A 21,878-nucleotide genomic window follows, 5' to 3' on the forward strand; every position below is an offset into this window, starting at 1 on the left:
ATCCTTCTTTCCCACCTCCGGAATAAGGTGTCTCCGCCGTACTCCCCCCTGCCCAGGCCAGCCCGGCCCAGCCCGGCCCGGCCCTGCCCAACCCAGCCCGGCCTTCCCCATCTGCGCCGCTTTCCCGCTCCGTGTCTCCCTCCGCCCTGGGAGCCGGGCACTATTTCTCCTCCTCCCTCCGCCTGCCCTGAGCGCCGGGCGCCTATGGAATGCCGCGCGCGGGGCCCGGCCGCGGCGGCAGGATACACAGCCGGACCCGGCGCTGCTATAAGAACCTCCTTGTGAGCGACGCCATTTTAAGCCTCTCGCTCGGTTCGGCGCTGGGAGCAGCGGCGGCGGCGGCGCTCGGGGGACACAAACACCGCCGCCCCGTACGGTCGCCACCCGGGAGCCAGCGGCGGGGGCACCGCCTTGCGTGAGGACGAGAAGGCGGCGGAGGCGGGGGGACAAGGAAGGAAAGACGGACCGGACCGGGATCGCCCGGGCAGCCGCAGCAGCCGCCGCCGGAGCCCGGGGGGATCCTGCGCTCTCCCGTTCGACGTTAGTGCCGCTCTCTCCGGCGGGAACTTGGGGCAAACCCGGGCCGGGTCCCCCCGCGGCCATGAGGGGGCCCAGGGTGTGCCCGGCGGGAAGGACGGGGCTGGGGGAGGGGGGGAGCGGGGGTGGGAGAGAGGTGGGGGGGCAGGAAAGGAAGAGAGAGAGGGCTCTTGTTTTTGGGAGGTCCGGACAGCTGCGTGGCTGCAGGAGCGGCAGCTGCAGCTCCCGAGGTGTCTCTTGGGAAGCTCGTCCTGGGGCGAGGGGGTGGCTGCTCTGGTCTGCGGGAGAAGGCGAGTCCCTGCGCCTGGCTCTGCTCTCGTTTGCAGCAGAGCCCGGAGTACTTTAATGACGCTTTATTATTTTTTTAAAGGTTTCCCCTCGCCTTTTTAGGGGAGTGCGAAGTCGCTGGTGGGTTGCAGGTCCCCTCTGGCGATAGAAGGGGAGAGAGAGCTGGGTACGGGTTTATTTGTACGGAATATAATTAATCACGGTCACTGCAGTCAGCGGGAGATAACTAATCTGTTGCCTTGTGGGGTTTCGGTCTTAGTGGCATTGCATATTTACTGGGGGGGTTATGCTGCTGCTTTTGGGTGTCGCTGAAATGAAGCTTTCCCGGAGCTGGGAGCAATCAAATTAAGTTTTTCAACACCCACCTTACCAGGGTGTTGTAGGGAATGACTTGGGCTGCGGGCGGTGTGGGGGCTCCCACGCTGCGAGGGGAAGCGCCCGCTGCTTCCCGTGGCCGGCTGGGGGGACCACGGCGGCTCCAGCCTCCCAAAGTAACGCGTTCCTGAGGTGTGGGGATCAACTTGCGGTTACTCCCAGAACTATCTAGGGCACTTACTTCTCTAGGAATAGAGTCTCTAGATGTGTTGTTTTGTTGTTTGTTTTTGACAAAGCTTAGGTCATCTCTATTGTGCAGGATTAGCTGCTCCTAGAGCAGCAAGTTTTCTTAAATTTAGCAAAACCTGAATTTTTCCCTAGTTAAAACTCGATGTAGGAAGTTGGGTAGTTTCTTTTTGTATCTCCCCCCAAAAACCTTCTCTGAGGATTTCTGTCCTTTCTGGAAAGAAAAGACAGACTGTGTGAAGGTACCGCGGGCAACTTACTTGTGACTTTAGGAATAGCAGTGTTGATCTTTGTAATCAGCTACTTCTTCATCTCTTTCTCATGGAGCAGCCATTGTTCTGACACTCTGTATATTCCAGACATCTGTGGTCCTCCCATCCCCCAAAGTATGCAAGTAGTGAATGGAAAGAGGCTGGGCTGGTATGCTGAGGTCGGCGGACGGAAATCAAGGAGGGGTTTTAGTAAAACAGGATCTTTATGTGCTGAGACTACAGTAAAGGCAAAGACGAGAAAACTAGCTGAAAGAGTGTCGGGGTATTCTTGATCCTGAGTTCAGACACACCAGACAGCAACTTCCCAGTTACGATTTTGCTTCTGAATGACAAAAAGATGCTATTGCAAGGCTCCAAAAAAAAGCTTAAGGGACAAAACTTACTGGTGTGCGTTGGCCCAAGTTATAATGTGAATTTCAGTACCTAACAGTCCAGGAAACTAATGTTGGTCTTGCACTTTTGATAAAAAGGTGCTGACAGCTGCCAGGTATGTGATTGCTGTGTCGTTTGTCTAATGGCTGGTACTGTTGCAAATCAGGCTGCTTAGGCATTCAAGCAAGAGTTTGAGGCTCTCTGAATTCAGCTGTTCAGTACAAAATCATACTGAGTGTCTCACTGTTCTGAAGTTGTTCTGAAGAATTGTCATGTTTGCTCACCTGTTCAGATATTTTCTGTTTAGATATAAACTAATATCCAGGGGAATGTTCACTTTGGTCTGTATGGCTGATCATTTCACAAGGTCTAGGGGAGAAATAAGTAAAAACAGCATGTTGGAAAGGACAGTACCATGCAAGACAGCTTCTAGGAGCAAGCATTTAATACCAAGTAAAGCTTGATTGGAGAAATCAGCTCCTCAGATGCTGGGTCACAGCCTTATCAGCCCAAGCTTCGTTTTTCTTGCCTAAGCTATAAATAGTCTGGGCTCTTTGCATGGTGTATGTCTACTCTGGACACCAGCATTTTGCTCGGACTGTGCTGTGTCAGTAACTGACTAAACCTTGGCTGTGAAACCTGGTTGCCCTTCAGGCATAATGATTTTTTTTCTGAAACATATGTCCATCTATCATGACTCTACATCTGAATTAGCATCCTGAAGTGCTGTGTTCTGAAGAGTTATACTGGAGATTTTGGGGATACTAAGGCAAGAGGTTAGTACTAGCGGTGTTCTGATTTTGCAGTGTTTTCAGGGGTCAAAAGGGAAGTGGAAAGAATGGAGCAGGAAATATGGCTGTTGGAGGCTTCTGTCTCAAACTGCAGTCTGAATGTGTGGTCTGAAACTCCTGGATAAGAATGTTTCTGCAGACTATTGTCTAGTAGGCAGATTAGTGTGCAAATACAGCAGTAATCAAAATCACCTATGTTAATTCATAGTTAAACTGGTAATGCAGGGGTTGTGGTGATCATGCAGTTGCCTGCAGCAAAACTTGTTCTGTGGCTGTGGTAGCCTGCATACCATGGCAGGAAAATCAGGACTGACCTTACTTATCTTGAACATCATACTTCACAAAGCCTGATAAAACCTGTGAGAAACGGTGCAGGCAGCTGTGACTTGCTCCCGGGTCCTCCAAACATGCACTTGCAAGCTCTGAGCCCAGTGCCCTGCTGGCTGGCAGGGTTGGAACCTAGGAATGGCAAAGTCCTTGGCAGTAAGTCTTGTGTGTGACTCTTCTTGTCTCTTTAGGTAAAATTATTTTCCTGGCAGGGCAATATTTCTGATTTTCCAGTTAAGCATCCAATTATTGAATTGGCTAGAATTGCCAACAGAAGGCAGCCTGACAGTGGTTAACTTTTAATACCAATTTCTGGCACTTGATTCCAGGGTAGAACTTGCTGTAGTCTGTGATGGGGCTTTAGCCCAGGAGGGTAATGTGCTGCACTGTGTAGCCTGTGCTGCCTCTCATGAAAAGAAAGGAGCCAGTTTCAGTTTTTGGGGTCTTTTGGTGCTTTTCTTTTTTCACTGACAGGTAAGATCAAGGGAGAGAACTAATGGAGGTCTAATTCTGGCACTTCTGTCTGTGTGGAACACTAAGTAGATGAGGTGAGCAGGTTAAACATACTTGTAGCTCGGCCTGACCTCATGAGTCTGTTAGCTCTGATGTTAAAGCAAATTCATCCTGTGCTTTCCTTGCCTGGGCAGGTATGGGTGCAAATGTTACTTTACAGAGAGCTTTCTGTTAGTGTTCCAAGTTGACTTTAGGAAACAATGTACATTGGCTGGATTGGTATTGCCGAAGTGAATGCTTGCTCTGTTACTTAATTCTGAATTAACTCGGGAGCCTCGTTTGAGGGCTGATGTATGTAGAAGTGTGAAAGAGTTAATGTTGTGTTCTGTGTTGCTGCATTTAAAGAACAGTATGAGCTAGCTGGATTTTGCTGGAGTTGGCAAATGTACCGTGTGCACTGTACGTGTATTTGCTGGAACCAGCATTTCTGGGCTGACTTGCTGCGCTAAATAGACTTGTATAAATTGGAGAAGTTTGCCAACTCTGCAGCAACTGTAGCAAGTAGTTCTGTATTGTCCTGGCAACAGTTCAGGTGCCCTCCAGTGGCCAGAAATCTTAACATCCTAAAGGTGCTGCTAAATTCAGCTGCCTTGTTAGTTTGTTTTAATTAAGAGTGAGCAGAAGAAACATATTTTAGTGTCAGACTTCATTAGAATGTTTGTTGTTTAAACGGTCCTTTTTGGAGTGTTGGTGTGCCTTATTGTAAATAAGAGTTATTCTGACAGACAAGCAAAGAGTCACTTTCAGATTCATGAGTATTTTGTCAGTGTAATTATGACTAATCACTCTGGTTTCTTAAACCCTGGAGATTAATGTTTAATCCATCCAAGTTCAGGGCTGCCTGTGTGGTTGCAGTCTTAGAAGAATCTGGATTGTGGGTAGATTCTTCCTCGTTTGGAAGAGAGATGGTTTTCTAAGTTGTTCCTGTGTTGGTGTGGAAATGAGTGTTTCAAATTATGCACAAACAGGCTGGAAAGGTATTTCTGTAACAGTGTCTGTTTTTAGTGATGCACATGACTGTGTTAAATGGCTGCAGAACTATTGTAACTGGGCAGGGAAACTTGAGGCCTGACAGTGTTTTTGTTTGTGTGAGTGTTAAATGTAGTGTAATATTTGTCTGAATTATCATAGGTTGCCTCTAAATGGTCACAATGGCAACTTTTTCTTTTGTATGTGACAAGGTAAGACTAAAGAATGAATTTTGATCCTGTCTACTGCCAGCTCTCTGCTACAGTCATCTTACTCAGTGATAAGTGCAGGCACGTGGACCAAAAGCTGTAAACCTCTGCGTATTTATTATGTGAGTCCTGCTGGCAGACTAAACCTTGGATAGAAACACTGGCTCATCCCTAACTAAGACGGGAGTATGCATAATGCAGATTTCTGTATCCTGCAAATAAAAGGCAGGAGCTCTCCAAGCAGTGATAATAAAACTGCTCTCGATGTTTTGACCAGCCATGAGGATACTCAAACTTAGTGAATGCTGCACGAAGCCCTAATGGGAAATGTGTGCCAGTGACCAAAGATCCCAAATCCATTGCTGAACAGAAGTGACTTAGTAACTGTTTTGAGGTTACTTGTTTGTGGTGCTGGTGCTTAATTGGTCAAAATAATTAAGACATGAGAGTAATTGGGTTGATAATCTTGTTATGACTTAATGCAAGTTCATGAACTTGAAACTGTCATACCAGTCCTCTAATACTGAGCTACAAACTGCTGTCAGGGGATTGATATATACATCATGTGAGGAAGTTCATTACTTCTGTTCTCAAGTTGGCTATGTAACACGAGAGTTGTACTTGAAGCAGTTTTCACATCATAACATTTAAGATTATCATCAGCTCCCGTCTTGGACAGTCAGGAGGATACTTAGGTGCTTGAGGTCTATCTTGCCAACTAATAAAATGAAAGTTTTTGTCAGTGCTGTGGTATACTTGATGATGAAAACCTCTCTTAAATTTTTGAACATGACCTGATGATTTGTCAACTTGAACACAGCTGCTGCTTATAGCTTAGAAACCAGAAGTTTCTAGAAAGAACAAATAAATACCTTGCACAGAGTGTTTAGTTTGCAGATCCTGTTAGAAGCTGCTGGTATAGTTGCCCATGATTTTGAATGTAATGGATTGGGTTGACACACTTCTTGTAACTCCTGAATGTTCTCTTAGGTGAAGGGCAAAATAACTGTGCTGTGGATCCAAACATGTAATTTCTGAAGTTACAAGATCCACTGCTGTGAAATTTCAGCTCCTGCAGTATAAGTATGATTTTAAGTAAGAGTGTGTGACTATGTAAAGGGGTACTTTGTTTCTGTTGCGTAGGATGCCCAGCCATGTGCCTTTGGCTGGCATCAAGCAAAATTACGTAGGGGACTGCTGATACAAAATTGTGGTGGTAGCTGCTATCAAGTCCATTTAGACATATCTGTGTGTCCCATCAGTCTGTAATTCTACCAAAGTTTCTCTAGAATTGTCTGTCCTAAAGAGCAAAGTACTGTGCATCTCCTTTCTTCCAGAAGAAGAACCTTTACGTGATATTGCCAGCTTCATGTTTGGACAGGCTTCCTAGTAGGTTCTGCAGTTTCAAAGTTCATCTTCTAGAATGATAGTGCAGATCAGTGCCAGGATGAACTTTTATTTCTTTTTTAGTAACTTTCCAGATGTGATTGTTCTGAATTCTCTTCCAGGTTCTCATAATTTTGTGCATTAGTTATCTGAGGTATCTGTTGGCTGACAGTGGCTCTCAAACCACTGTTAGAATTCCCAATAAAGCAAGAGCTAATGGGTTGTTTTTAAAAGGCTACTTAAACTTTAGTATCTGTGAAGACCCTGATGAATTGCACAAGCTGTCAGTGCCTTCCTGCTGTTAGTTGTTCAGAGAGCAACGCAGACTTGGCTGCAGCTGGAAGAGACCCATCTGCCAGTGAAATTTCCGACCTCTACTTCTGGTACCTTTTATTACCTGAACTGTCAGTCTGTGCAAGGTTGATATTCAGCAATTGATTAAAACTACCCAGATTCTGGGAGGCTTTCTGTACTTTAGGTGAGCAAAATGAAATGTGGCTCTTGCTACACTTACGTTATAGTCTCAAGTGCACTTGAAACGTAGGAGTTGTTGAGCATTGCAAGCTGGGTAGGAGGTATGATTCTTTACTAGCCTGCCTTCTCTTTTAGGAGGAAGGGAAAAGTAAAACAGGTGAGTGTCCTGTCATATCAGAACATTGTAGTGCTCCAGAGGTGAAGTGTGGCAGACTGGAACTTTACAGCTGCTGTAAAGTTCTTGTGACCCATTTCCTCTGTCACATTTGCTTAAGACTGTATTGACTCCAGAACAAGCCTTGAGTATTTTAGAACTTAAGTCTTTTCTTCACTAGACATTTTTTGAGGAATAGGTTCTCTTTTTAAATACAGCTAACCCAGTGTTTAAGTCTAGTCAAGGCTACCAGACTGCCTGCATTTCCATTCCATCAAGAAGTTGTAAACAACTTGGAGAAGTCTAGCAAGAAAGAAATATTTACATGTTGTTTGCTTTAGCCAATGGGCATGTGAATAGAAATTCTGTTCAGTACTCTTGGTCTTAGATTGCTGACGTAACTGAAAATAGAGCGGCAACATGTTATTTTGTGTGTGGTATGAGGTGAACTCTTATTTAAAAAAGCCCTTACAAAAGCTAGTGTGGGGAGGTTTTTCTGCCTTTGTTACAGAAAGGAATTTTTAGATAATTTCTAAGGCTGAGAAGCCAGAACAATTGATATAATAGCAGTCTGGGATGCCTGAAGGAAATAATGAATTGGAAATGAAGCGGTGAAGGAGAGTGGCTGAAATAGAGGCGACTTGCAGTGAGTGTTGGCACATCTGCACTCCTCTCCCACTTAATCTCTGCTTATCTGAGCTAGTTTGTTGCCTCTTCCAGCATGTCTTAAGGATGTTGAAGGCTTGGAAGTTGGAACTTTTTAACTCCTGAGGTCAGTAAAGCAGATACTCAGATTTCTTAATTTCCTGAAGTTTGTTAGGAAAAACAAACCTTAGCCTTTCTGTCTTAATAAGAGAATTTAAAGACTGTTTTAATGCTAATATTCTGAGTTCAGAGTCAAGTTTATTATGCTATGCTTAGCTAAATCTACAATAGAATGCATTGCTGCTTGCAAGGCATCTTTTGACTTTCTGCAGGCATCAGTAGAATGTGTTGTCTGAAGTATTCCCACTTGGAAAAATTTGAGCTGGATAGATTACACAGGTTACTGAGTTTATTATCACTGGAGAGAAGAGAAATACTTCACTAAGCAAGAATAGCTTAGTGATTGGAGGGAATGATGCTAACTAACAAATGTTGCTTGGAGGAAAGACCAGAGCAATTTTGCCACAGTTTATAAATGAGTTTGTTCAGTTGTGGTCCAGGATCAGCAATATGGATTTCAGAGTGGACACATGCTGTGGCATTCAGGTCAAGATTAGTGGTAGCTCTTAGTTTTCAGTGGAGCTTCTGAAATAGTTCGAGTTGCTACATCTTGGCACAACACTTAAATATAGTAATACTGCTTCATCTCCTGCCATGGCACTTCTTCTGAAGTAGTAGTAGTGGCTATTGATGGATGTTCCTACCATGTAACTAAAAAAAAAGTAGAAGAGCTTTAAAGCTGTGAAAGCCTATAGGTTGTTGTTTTGGTTTTTTTTTTCCCTTTTAGAGGAAAAAGACTATATGGTTTGACTTGTTTTCTTTTGATATTGCATACTGTCTAAGTTTCTTCCACTAGTTTAAGGTGTCCTGTCATAAGGCACCTGAAGACATTTTTACATAGTGTTAAAAGCAGAGGGAAGCCTGACATTAATATAAAATACATTAAGTTTTATACTCTGATTTCTAATACTGATAATAAGGTAAACCTTAATTTTTCTGTCTCTAAAAATATCCAAGTGGTGTATTGCTTTGTTTAATGTGATAATTTACAGACCATAACTATTATTTAAGAGCCACTTTGCAGTGAGTTTCATAGTGGCTTTTGTCCATTCAAGTCCTTAAAGCAGTGGTGGGCAGAAGTCAATATTGGTGGGAGACAATTTCCCAATAGTCAAGGCCTTCTTATATATAACTAACTTCAAAATAATCTGCACTCACTGTGTGTGGCTAGTTTTTTTAGCGGGGACAAGGTGACCGAGGACTGCAAATGCTACTATTTGAGACAGAATACGGGAATGCTCTTCAGTACTTGTTTATAACATATGGAAATACGTTTCAGGAAAACTGTTGTTTGTAATCCTCTGTGTTATCTTCATACAAGAAAAATAAATCTTTTAAAAATGCAATCTTCAGAGTGATATTCAAGCACATTCTGTACCTGTTTTCAAATAAAGTATCTTGTCATTTTTTACAAAAAATTGTAAACCTCAGCTGTCATTCCTACCACAAGCGTCTAACATTCCTTAAAACACCCAACACCAAAACTGTCCTTCCAGGACTTCTTACAATCTCACAGAAGCAGCTGGTACGTGAAGGACCTCCAAAATTAACCACAAGGATTCTTTTACTAGAGCTCAATAAAGCCAGATAAAAAATCTCAGTTTTCTTTAGGACCTGCAGGTGGATATGGGAGGAGGGAACTTTTTCCACATTTGGATAAGTACTAATTAGAAATTTACAGCAGTTTGAATTCATATGACTAAGATCAATAGAAGTAGGTCTGTCTGTTGCAAGAGTGGTTATATCTGGGGCTTAGGTTAGACCAAAAATTGCTTAGAGACAATTCAGCCATTCCTGCCTAAAGTGCCTTTATACTGTGAAAGCTTTTTTTCTGATGTTTCCACTACCAGTAGTATCTTACTTGGATGAGTCCTCCTCCCCCACATTTTGTTTTCTAGAAAACAGGCTAACAGCTTCCAGGGGAAGATTAAAAAGGGTTGCTTTGTTGTGATTTGTTTTTTAATTCCTTAATTAGATGTATTTTTCAAATGCCCAACTTGAAAACTAAGGAAGCTTCTGCTACATTAAGAACTGAATATAAGGAATTGGGTCACAGAACTGAGTGCCTCTGGTGTTACTAGCTGTGGAACTGCTGTTACCTGTATATTTTGGCTGTGGATTTTTGGTAAGCAGATACATAAGTAATATCATTGGCAAGCAGCTAAGACCATTTGTAAAATCAGACCCAGTGGATGCTTTCAGTAACACCTTGGGAATGGTTGGAATGACTTCAGAGCACTGGGAGAAAAACTATTTTTCAGTACTGGTACTTCTCTTCCCTTGTGTGTAGATGATACACATTCTTAACTGCTGTGACTGTCAGAAGATGATATGCTTGTTTTGTGTACACAAATGCATCATTCAGAACTGGTGGGTAGTTTACAGCTGCAGGTGCCTGGCCTGTCCCAGATGACACCAAGAAAAGAACAGCATAACAGGGTCAGGAGGGGTGTTTGTGTATTTAGGGCAGACTTGCAGACTTTTACTTGCTTTATAAGAAATGTTGGGGGTGGGGAGGGAACTGCTTATCAGATCACTCAGGTGTAATTTGAGTCAGTCTTAAAGAAGAGAATTGTTCAGACTTCAGGACTACTGTAGGCTTGTTGACTTTCTTGGTATATGCCTAACTATTCTCCAGAATCAGAAATGAATATCTAATAAAAACATGTGATCAGAAATAATACCTATTTTTTCATTCCTTTTAAAAATCAAGAAAATTGAATTGTCTTCTGTAGTAATTGGAGATTATGAGCTCATGCCTCCTAAGCTTACAGATGCTACGTAATACAGCCTAGTGCGAGGTCTTGACTTGCTCTTCACATGAGCTGTTTAATACATAGTCTAAAAAACCCCCAGCCTTCATTTAAACCCAAAGCTGATCGTGCTTGCTAAGGTAGTGGGTAGTCTCATGGGGCAGAAGTTGCTTTTTGAGAAGAGTCTAATCCCAAAGCTTCTAGCAGTACATTTGTGTGAACTGTATAACCTAGTAGCTATCAGAATTCCCATTTCTGAGTGCCTGCTAGCCTTCAAAAATTATAAAGCTTGCAGTAGCTTACAGCTAGACTGAATTTGTAAAGTATACTGAGGCCTTCTGTCTCTTCCTGATCGTTGAGATATGTTTGCCTGACCTTGTACTGAGCCAGCTTGTCAAGAAAATGAGCAGCACAAATGTTTGTACCTAGCCTGGTGGTGTCGCTCCCTTTGTAAGTGTGTTGGTTAACCTTGAGAGTGACAGACAGGAAGACAAAGTCAGCAGCTTGCCTGGACTCAGTCTACCCCTTTGTAAAATTAGAGAAGAAAAAGGAGAAGATGAGAGAATTTCTGTTTAAGTGCAGAAAACCTAAAACCAAACCATGGCTACTTTTGTTTGGCAGTTAGTTTGAATTTTTAGGATTGAACCCAATTCCCCATCTAAATAATAGTGTAAAAAAGCTACCAGGAATTGCTGGGGGGCTACAGGTGTATAAAATGCAGATCAGGATGTTGGAACTTGTAGATACAGCTAGCAGGCTGATCAGGGGTCAGCATTACAAAGACTGAATGTCTGACTGGTAATGCATTTCTGAACACTTAGTATTCTTCATTGCGATTTTGTAGATGTCCACCAGTGTCGTTTTGGAACAGTGCTACTGTTCAGTGGCTACTCTGATCCTGTTGGATTTTACCTAATGATAGAGCTGCTCTTCCGATCTTGCTGCTGAAATTGAAACAGCACTTTCAGAGTGCAGGTGCTGTAAGCCAATTTCCTTCATTGATGCAGAATTCAACAGTGGAGAAAATGATAAATATTCATTCCAAGCCCCTTACTGCATATAGAAATCTCAGGTGGTAGTAAATGGCTCAAAGCATAGACACTGCTCTTAACATTGTGGTAGATGAACTAGTCAACTTCCAAACCAGTTTGGTGATCCCTTTTTCAGCATAGTCCTGATGGGAGGAGATGGGAAAGTTTATGGTAGAAATAAATCCTTTTTTGTGCTAAGCATATTGAAAATTTCATATAGCAGCTAGAACATGCCAGATTTTTTTATTGGAAGTGTCAGATCTGACTTAGAGTGAGGACTACAGGGAGCAAAGGTACAAATTTTCCTGTTACTGCTATTCCCTTCTTTCTGTTTGGAACTCACAAAGCAATGCAGAAGACATGCAAAGAGCTATCAAGCTTTTGTATAGGCACTTCCTCAACTTAGCTACTCATTAGAATTTTTTAATCAATGGTGAACTGACAGCATGACTTAATTTTTTCTTTCCCCTTGCCACTACTACCCTCAAACTCCTAACAGCATGTTGGAAGAATCCATGGGTAAGGGACTGGGAAAAATGTCTGTATTTTCAGCACATCCTCCGTGCTCATTACCAAGAGCAGACTCTGAGTTGGCTGGTCTCTTCCAGGCTGTGGAGAAGGACCAGTTTAGAGTTTCCAGCTGCACAGCAGGATGCATATTGTATGTTGTGTAATGTCTTATATCAGCTTAATGCTGTTTATCTGTAGCAGATGCAGATCTAGTGTCCATTTTAAAAGAGCCAGGGAAGGGTTGCTGCCAAAAGTTGTGTGAGTGCAGAGTCAGGACAAACAGCACTGGCATTTGTACAGCCAAGCAACAAGATTGCTCAGGAGCTGCTGGAGTATCTTGCAGCTGGCTCAGAATCAGTGAAATATAAATTTGTCCCACCTATCCAGTGAGACTTTTAGAACTGCAGGCCTGCCCTCCGTTTAATTATGATTTTCAAAAACGTGCTCCTGAAGGAAACTCTTAAACTGGGAAATGTGTCTTTACACAAACGCAGTGTGAGGTGGACTTGCTCTCCTGACGCAGCACTGCAGACCTGTCCTTTCAGGGATTAGTGTATTGCCTTTACTTCATTGTGCAGGATCGGCGCAGCTCTAACACCTGACAGCGCAGTGAAAGCTGATTGTTGCAAGAGATGATTTTGCTCCCTGCACAAGCTACCACTACAAATGTTTCTGCTTGGCTGGCTCCCAGAGTAGACTGTCACCAGCTCTGCCTGTGCTGGAAGCAGTGTGGGACGAGGGGGAAGGGAAGCAAGTGAAATAAAAGTGACCTGTTGTAGAGCGGTAGCCTTGGATCTCTCCTCCTGGGTTAGTGAAAAGACAGGTACAGATTTATGGTACAAATACTTCGAAACTGCTTGGTGATATTGAATGGAGGTGCGTACTGAAAATTTAGATAAGGTATTTGATCATATTTCAGCCTCCTTGCCCCAGCTGTCTTGGCTTTCTGTGCGAAAAATAAAAGTGAGTTTGGTGACTCAATGTGCGTGCAACTGAAGGACAGCTTTTTTTCTTTATAAGACTGGTTCAATTTTTAGTTTTAACTTCCAGGAAGAGGGTTTTTTTTAAGGAAGAAACCTCTATTCTTATGGCACAGGAAGGGGGAAAAAAGGAGGAGGTGCAGTTACAACTCTTCAGGTAGACTTTGTGCAGCTTGCCTTACATGTTCATTTCAGGTTTCCCCATGAGAATTCATGTTGTAGTCGTGTATCAGTTTTTCTAGTACCTTCTAAGTAGTTTATCTTTGAGGGAAATGAGGAAGTCTGACATTTAGCCGTTGTCTTTGTGGCATTTCCAGACTCTGGAATTTAATGTCTGGACTTCACCTTATGCAAAGATAGAGAAGTAAAAAATAGTTCTATTGTGGTCAGTCTTCAAGTCTTGTTCTCTTGCAGCTCTAAGAGAATATCTTACATACAACCTGACAGAAGAAGTCTGGGTGATAACATGGTGTTCTTCTGCATATCTGTCCATGGGGGGTTGCTAATTAGCATTTCAGTATACTCACTGTAGCAATGAAATGGCAAGATGTGCCAAGTCTTAGCTTGCAATTTCAGTGTTCTAGTGTGAAATCCTGTCTTACTAGCTCTGATTAGTGTTTAGTAAGTTCTAACCTTGCTCTTTTTCAGGATCTCTGAAAGGGTGCAAGAAAGAGTTCTGGGAGCATAACAAGGAACATGGCAACTCAAGGTACATAATGCATTACAATTTCTGTTACTAGAATTTAGAAGACTTCTTATCCCTCTCTTTTTAAAGTCACTTAGATTGAATAACATCTGCTCTATTATAGTAATTAATACCTTTCACTGGAAATCAAACCTTCAGACAAATTTATTCTAAGGTCAGAGCAGCCACAATAGCAATAATAGTTCTGCCTGTTCCTCAGGTTTACATGTCTACTTTGGTTCAGCATAAAGCCTCAGTTTAAAGTTGCTGCTCACTTGCAGTGCTGGGTTGAGGAAGTTGTTTATAACAGCTTATTTTAATTTAAAATCTCTGTCATCTCTTGTAGCATTAATACATGCTGGGGTAATTGAACTAAACTTAATTGTTCACCAATGATTTCTTACAGCTGACTTGATGGAGCTGGATATGGCAATGGAGCCAGACAGAAAAGCAGCAGTCAGTCACTGGCAGCAGCAATCTTATCTGGACTCTGGTATCCATTCTGGTGCCACAACAACTGCTCCCTCCTTGAGTGGCAAGGGAAATCCTGAAGAAGAAGATGTGGACACAACACAAGTGCTGTACGAGTGGGAGCAGGGATTCTCTCAGTCCTTCACCCAGGAGCAAGTTGCGGGTAAGGCCTTTTCTATTTCGCTGGTTTGCTTGGACATGCAGTTTAACAAAACAGAATTACTGCCAATCTGGATGAGCCTTTTATTCCTAGTCTGAGGTTATTACAACTTGCCTTGTTTTCAGATATTGATGGCCAGTATGCAATGACTAGAGCTCAGAGGGTGCGTGCAGCTATGTTCCCTGAAACCCTGGATGAAGGAATGCAAATCCCATCCACACAGTTTGATGCAGCTCATCCAACTAATGTGCAGCGCCTGGCTGAGCCATCCCAGATGTTAAAACATGCTGTTGTTAATTTGATAAACTACCAAGATGATGCTGAACTTGCAACTCGTGCGATCCCGGAACTGACCAAACTGTTGAATGACGAGGACCAGGTAAATATTTTCTTTTCCTGGGTAAAGCTTGCTTTTGGGGCACCTTCAATGATCTGAAAACTAAAAGCTTTTATTCAAACATTTGTGTTAGGTGGTGGTGAACAAGGCTGCAGTAATGGTTCATCAGCTGTCCAAAAAGGAAGCATCTCGCCACGCCATTATGAGATCTCCTCAGATGGTGTCTGCCATCGTACGTACCATGCAAAACACAAACGACGTGGAGACAGCCCGGTGTACTGCAGGGACACTACACAACCTCTCACATCACCGTGAAGGCTTGTTGGCAATCTTCAAATCAGGAGGCATTCCTGCTTTGGTTAAGATGCTGGGGTATGTGCACTGCTGAGGCAGTACTTGTGTTTTGCAGCTGGATCTGCTAGGAGCAGGTACTCATGAGGATTTTCCCTTCTTTAGGTCCCCAGTGGACTCTGTGCTGTTCTATGCCATTACAACTCTTCACAATCTCCTGCTACATCAGGAAGGAGCCAAGATGGCTGTCCGTCTCGCTGGTGGGCTGCAGAAAATGGTGGCCTTGCTCAACAAGACAAACGTCAAATTCTTGGCCATTACAACAGACTGCCTTCAGATTTTAGCATATGGCAATCAAGAAAGTAAGGTAGGTGCCTCTGGTGCTGAAGTAGTTAAAATGAGCAAGCTTGTGATGAACAGCCTGCTAGTTCTTATGTATTGACCTCCTGACTCTGAATCTTCGGCCGCTGGCCTTTGCCAGTCAGTCCTGACCTTGCAAGAGGTGAGGGATACAGGACTTCTCTTGCAGAAATGCTGCTGTGCTTATACTGATACTGTAACACTTACAGTCCACATAAGCAGATGGGAATGTTTTTTTAGGGAACTGTAACCATGAGGGGTGTAAGCCAGCAACGTTTACTACCTGCTGATGTGTGGGAAGTGACAGACAAATATTATTCTTGCTGTCTTTTCAGCTGATTATTCTGGCAAGTGGCGGGCCCCAGGCTTTAGTAAACATAATGAGGACCTATACTTATGAGAAACTATTGTGGACCACAAGTAGGGTGCTGAAGGTGTTGTCAGTCTGCTCCAGCAACAAACCTGCTATTGTTGAGGCTGGTAAGTATGTTGTACTCATGCTGACTTAAAAATCTACATAGTGCTTTGGGATCAGTTAATTGCACCAAGAACAGAAACTGCCAGCATCAAAAAATGAACAATGATCCTTAAGTCCATAACCAGGTTTGGAGGCCTTTAGTATACAGAAGTATAAAAGGGTGGCTGTTTTCACTACCTCCACTGTAACTGGGTGGTATTAGTGGCTGAGTGTTGTCAGGATGCATCCCTGAGAATATAAACACATTGAAAAGGCCCAGTGTCACACAGGGAATTTCAGGGGGGTTGTTATTTTCCTATGTGAAAAAGAGCTAGGGCCCAGCCATATTGTGATATTAACAAGAAGGATCCAAAAGCTTGTGAGATTTTTGCGCTCAGATGTCAGGGAAGGACCCGAGTGCTCACAAGGTGAGCATCAGTGTGGTGGCAAATCTGAGTAACTGTGTCAAATCTGTACCATCTTCCAGGTGGGATGCAAGCTTTGGGGCTCCACCTCACAGATCCAAGCCAGCGTCTTGTCCAGAACTGTCTCTGGACTCTGAGAAATCTGTCAGATGCTGCAACAAAGCAGGTAAATGGCTTGTCTGAGGGATCAAGAGCAAAAGCCAACATAGTGGAAAAGAAGACTTAACTTTTTCTTCCCTCTTTTTCTGCAGGAGGGCATGGAAGGCCTTCTGGGAACTCTAGTTCAGCTTTTAGGATCAGATGACATTAACGTTGTGACTTGTGCCGCTGGCATCCTTTCTAACCTTACCTGCAACAATTACAAGAACAAGATGATGGTGTGCCAGGTTGGTGGCATCGAGGCTCTCGTGCGCACAGTTCTCCGGGCTGGAGACAGGGAAGACATCACGGAACCTGCGATTTGTGCCCTCCGTCACCTCACCAGCAGACACCAAGAAGCAGAGATGGCTCAAAATGCAGTTCGTCTCCATTACGGACTCCCAGTGGTGGTAAAGCTGTTGCACCCACCCTCACACTGGCCTTTGATCAAGGTAAATAATGGTGAAGAGCCACCAGAGCTGAAATTGAAAACTGTTGCTTTTTAAAATATAACTTTAGAAGTGAAAAATACTTTGTTTCCAAAGTGGTGGGGATACAGTTTGTCTGATGGAGAAGTTCTTTCAGTTGAGCGACTTAGTGTTTTATCTTAGAGATTTAAGCATTTGAGATGAACTGATTAAAAAAAAGGTAGTCACTAACAGCAAGCACACCCCTCTTGCTCTTTTATTCCCCACCTGTTCCTTACCTGCAGGCTACTGTTGGCTTGATCCGCAACCTGGCTCTGTGTCCTGCAAACCACGCCCCGCTGCGTGAACAAGGTGCTATTCCAAGGCTAGTGCAGTTGCTGGTTAGAGCACACCAGGACACCCAGCGACGCACTTCCATGGGTGGGACACAACAGCAGTTCGTGGTGAGTGCCCTCGCCTGACACTGCATCTCTCAAAGTTCTCTCCAGCTTCTCGTGTGTCAGTGCACCTTAGCCCTGTAGTGCTTGGGCTAAAGTACTGTTGTCTTACTTGCTCTAGTTCACATTATTCACTGTGTGCTGATAGCTCTGTCTTGGCAGACCTGAAATTTTTCTTAAATCATAATGCCAAAACCTTGGTTTTTATTTTAATAACCTCTTAAGCATTTAATTCTGAATGTTTTAGCTCACATAAATTCTGGTACTGCCTACTCTGGCAAGACAAGTAATTGTCTACCAAAAAACCGGAAGTCCCTTCTTCTCAGAAGAATGGGTTTAAGAATGCCATCACAGCTTATTGCATATTTGCAAGGGTGGTTAGAGCTGTGAAAGTACTGAAAAGTTGTGCAGGCTTTGTACTTGTTACCTCTTTGGGTTCCAGGTCAGCGGGACAAGGTCAGGATCAATTTGGTTATTTTTCTTATTTAAACACATTAACAAAGGCGGGGGGGGGGGCCCGTTGCTTAGCACAGCAAATGGAAGCAGCATCTACTAGTACAGGAGTGCAGTGAATTCAGGCAGAGGCAGGAAGGGACCTCTGTTACTGGTAACTGCTGTTTCCAGCTTAGCAACTGCCAGGCTAATCCAGGTTGTAAAAAAGAGATGGTGTTATCAGAGGGGAAGGTCATAATCAAAGCCACTGAGGCATTCCACTGGGATGCTTCTCATACTGGATTTGGATGGGTAAACTGGGTTGACTCATATCAATGAGTCACTTAGGGGAAGGGGGTAGTGCAGGGGATGAGTTTGTTGATTAGTTGAAACTGCTGATTGGCTTTTTGACAGTCACTTAAGAAGAGAGCATCCACTATCTCAAATTCAAAAATGCCTTTTCTCTCCCTAACTAGGAGGGTGTGCGTATGGAAGAAATTGTTGAGGGCTGCACTGGAGCCCTGCACATTCTTGCACGTGATGTTCATAATCGAATCGTAATCAGGGGTCTAAATACCATTCCACTGTTTGTGCAGGTAAGTAAGAGCACAAGACAGCATTATAGTACATATTAGGAAGACAAGTAGACCAGCTTTTGCACTGCCTGGGTAGAACAGCTAAGTCAGAGCATGCTGAAGAGCTCGTTTTAAGTGGAAGAGCTAAAGAACCCTCGTGTTTTGGTTGCAGTTGTTGTACTCTCCCATCGAGAATATCCAGAGAGTAGCTGCTGGCGTACTTTGTGAACTGGCTCAAGACAAGGAGGCAGCTGAAGCAATTGAAGCTGAAGGTGCAACTGCTCCTTTAACAGAACTGCTTCATTCTAGGAATGAGGGTGTTGGTAAGTGAAATAAAGGCTGGTTTTATTCTTGTGTTAGAAGAGTTGATAGAAGTCTTGACCTCTACTAAAATCACTCTTCCTTTCGGCAGCAACCTATGCAGCTGCAGTGCTGTTCAGAATGTCTGAGGACAAACCACAGGACTATAAGAAGCGACTTTCAGTTGAGTTGACAAGCTCCCTGTTCCGGACCGAACCGATGGCTTGGAACGAGGTGAGTTCGGTGATCTGTGTTAACAGTTCCCTGGAGAGAGCTCACTTCTATGTTCTCCCTCCTTCCCCACCAGTGAAGTGTAGATCAGTGATACAGGCCCAGCTTTACACAGCTGTGTGGTGGCCGTACCTTCTTTACTCTCTCTGTGTTCAGGTGCAGCTGCTTTTTCCCCGGCAGACAGGAAGAGTCTGTTCTCTGCCGCTGCTGCTGAAATGTGTAATGCTCATTGTGCTTGCTAGTGTGCAAAGCTGCATACAAGAACTTTGTACTTTTCTGTGTTCCTTGTTGAAACCTAATGAACTCCGGATACAAAAATAGAAACATGAGTGATATGAGGGAAGCATAAATATAAAACATATCCTGTGAGGCTTCCATCAAGCCAACAATGCAGGATTAGTAATCTTGGCCTGGGAATGCAACTTGTCCTGAGAACTGAGATTTAAGACTTGCATATGTTTGCAGGCTCATTATCACACATGTCTTTTTTCATTTTTAATGGACTACACAGTAAATTGAGACTGAAGTCAATCTGTGTGCATAGGATACAGGGAATGCTTCACTCATTCTTTGTCTTCCCACAAATTCTTAAGATTCAGGATCCTAGCTTGTCTTGTCTTATATGGATCTACTACATATGGGGCAATAGCCTCTAATTTGTACTATTTCAGTGCTTACTTTTTTGTTTTCCTAAAATATGTATCTACCACTAGAATGGATGGGGGGAAGAGCTAAAATGGAATATCTCTTTGAGACTGGAGTTAGGCAATTGCTCTGCAGGCAGGCAATTACTTCTGTAATTGAACAGATGGGAGAGATGCCTTCAGAACTCTTAAAAGCTCTGTTGCTGGCTTGGGAATATCTGACTTGCAGGATCTGGACAGGTGTACCTGAGGAGTGTTCCTAGACCTACCACATCTTTTTTACTCCCAGACAGAACCCTCCTTCCAATGATCTGTGGATTCCTAAATCTGCTGGATGCAGATCCTTACCTAAAAAGGCATTTCATGTTGACAGCACTGCTGCAGTGCTCACTGCAGAGGAGTTGTTCAAAGGGATTAGGGGCAAGCTTCACAACTTTTTAAACTCAGAATTACTGGTGCTGGCCGAAAGACCTGATGTTAAAACTGTTTTGTAATTCTTTGTGTACGCATAGACAGCGGATCTCGGACTGGATATTGGTGCCCAGGGAGAGCCTCTTGGATACCGCCCAGATGGTACGTGTCTTCCGTTCCCCTTGACTAAACTTCCAGTTGGATGAAGTCAAGTCATAGATTTTAAAGGAGAACTGCAAATGAGCGAAGAGTGAATTTACTCTTCAGCGAGGTATTGCAAACTGACAAGGCGCAAGGGGAACTGCCAGTTCAAATAACCAGTTTCCTCAACACCCCGGCAGCGCTGAAATGGGCGCCGTATGAACACGCAAAACCAGTGTCTCTTGTCTGAGTCCTGTGGGAACACCTCCTGCTGAGCTGTTGTTTCCAGAAATCTTTTCCATTCCTTACAAATGGACTTGACAATTCCAATAGTGCAGTTTTTCTTTAAAACAACAAAGCTGGTATTGAACGCATTAGTCTGTGTCTATGGATTTGAACGCAAGCCTATCCCTAAGGATTCTGAGCTATTTTTGACTAGTCTTTCAGAAGCAAGTCCACAGTCTTGGAGCCTGGTTTTGCTGCAGTATTGTTGAGTTTTAGTACTGTTGATTGTGCAGACTAATGGCTTGGCTGGAATCTGCTCATGCTTCTGACTGCAGTGTGCTTTGTCTGCAGAATCCTACTGAAAGGCTTTTCCGAACAATGGAATAGCCGTTAAGGGCAGGCACCAGATTGTGTTGAACTTGGCTGAACTAGAAAACAATTAGATGGCTACACGATCTCCTCACACACTGATACTTGCAGCTTCTGATGCATCTAACATCTGTTAACATTATGCTTTTTTTCCCTCTGCCACCTTTAACTTTCTTAGATCCTAGCTACCGTTCTTTCCACTCTGGCGGATACGGTCAGGATGCCTTGGGTATGGACCCTATGATGGAACATGAAATGGGTGGCCACCACCCTGGTGCTGACTACCCAGTTGATGGTCTGCCAGATCTTGGCCATGCCCAGGACCTTATGGATGGGCTGCCTCCAGGTGACAGTAATCAGTTGGCCTGGTTCGATACTGACCTGTAAATCATCCTTTAGGTAAGAAGCTCCAACCTTGAATTTAAAAACAAAACAAAAAGAGAAAAACAGCTGACTGGACTGAGGACTTGGTTGGCAGGGAGGGATTGGCTCAATTGGGTCCCAGTGTGCCAGAATAATGAATAAATGCTCTGGAAACACACAAATGAGCACACTCCAAACTGACTTCTGCCGTGAAGTGTGGAAGTAATTAACTGTAATGTCTTGTGCACCGGCTTCATGCAGTCTTTATGTGTTACAACAGCCCTTCACAACTCGGGAGCCCTGACAGATGTGTTTTTTTCTCTTTGCAGCTGTATCATCTGAGTGAACTTGCATTGATTGGCCTGTAGAGTTGCTGAGAGGGCTCGAGGGGTGGGCTAGTATCTCAGAAAGTGCCTGACACACTAACCAAGCTGAGTTTCCTATGGGAACAATTGAAGTAAACTTTTTGTTCTGGTCCTTTTTGGTCGAGGAGTAATAATACAAATGGATTTTGGGAGTGATTCAAGAAACGAAGAATGCACAAGAGTGAATTGCAAGATGGAATTTATCAAACCCTAGCCTTGCTTGTTAAAAATTTATTATTTTTTTTAAATCTCTGTAATGGTACTGACCTTGCTTGCTTTGGAAGTAGCCTTTCTTTTTGCAGTAATTGTTGTTAGTTTTTTTTTAAGTCTCTCGTAGTATTAAGTTATAGTGAGTATGCTACAGCAGTTTCTAATTTTTAAGGATTGAGTAAAGGTGTAGAACACTAATTCATAATCGCTCTAACTGTATTCTGAAAAAGTGTAACATTGTGTAGCCTTTTTGTATAAAAAAAACTAGACAAATAGAAATGGTCCAATTAGTTTCCTTTTTAATATGCTTAAAATAAGCAGGTGGATCTATTTCATGTTTTTGATCAAAAACTTTATCTGGGATATGTCTGGGTAGGGGCCAGTAAGAACTGTTTATTTGGAACCTTGTATTGGACAGTTTACCAGTTGCCTTTTATCCCAAAGTTATTGTAGCCTGCTGTGATACAGATGCTTCATGAGAAAAATGCAGTTATAAAATGGTTCAAAATTAAAGTAAACTTTTAATTCATT

At 43.3% G+C, this 21,878-nt stretch overlaps 1 protein-coding gene across 2 annotated transcripts; it reads left to right on the forward strand.

The window, feature by feature from the left end:
* Positions 1-303: 303 nt before the first annotated feature.
* On the forward strand, positions 304-21,876 carry CTNNB1 (catenin beta 1). Of its 2 annotated transcripts, none has more exons than XM_040069210.2 (15): positions 304-540; positions 13,541-13,601; positions 13,984-14,211; positions 14,334-14,587; positions 14,679-14,917; positions 15,002-15,203; positions 15,532-15,676; positions 16,141-16,244; positions 16,330-16,668; positions 16,929-17,087; positions 17,990-18,109; positions 18,261-18,411; positions 18,501-18,622; positions 19,776-19,836; positions 21,102-21,876. In XM_040069210.2, the coding sequence occupies exons 2-15, from the start codon at positions 13,589-13,591 to the stop codon at positions 21,116-21,118; spliced, it is 2,154 nt and encodes a 717-aa protein (XP_039925144.1). In that variant the 5' UTR covers positions 304-540; positions 13,541-13,588; the 3' UTR covers positions 21,119-21,876. The 2 variants fall into 2 exon arrangements, with proteins under 2 accessions (XP_039925144.1, XP_058277501.1); XM_058421518.1 differs by lacking the exon at positions 21,102-21,876 and adding an exon at positions 20,588-20,807.
* Positions 21,877-21,878: the final 2 nt, after the last annotated feature.

This window comes from Hirundo rustica, chromosome 1 (assembly GCF_015227805.2).
Source record: "Hirundo rustica isolate bHirRus1 chromosome 1, bHirRus1.pri.v3, whole genome shotgun sequence".
In the NCBI taxonomy this organism is placed as follows: domain Eukaryota; kingdom Metazoa; phylum Chordata; class Aves; order Passeriformes; family Hirundinidae; genus Hirundo; species Hirundo rustica.

Coding starts and splice junctions, on each gene's coding strand:
- CTNNB1 (XM_058421518.1), top strand. Junction 15,677..16,140: donor ACCTGCTATTGTTGAGGCTG/GTAAGTATGTTG, acceptor ACCATCTTCCAG/GTGGGATGCAAGCTTTGGGG. Junction 18,412..18,500: donor TTCTAGGAATGAGGGTGTTG/GTAAGTGAAATA, acceptor TCCTTTCGGCAG/CAACCTATGCAGCTGCAGTG.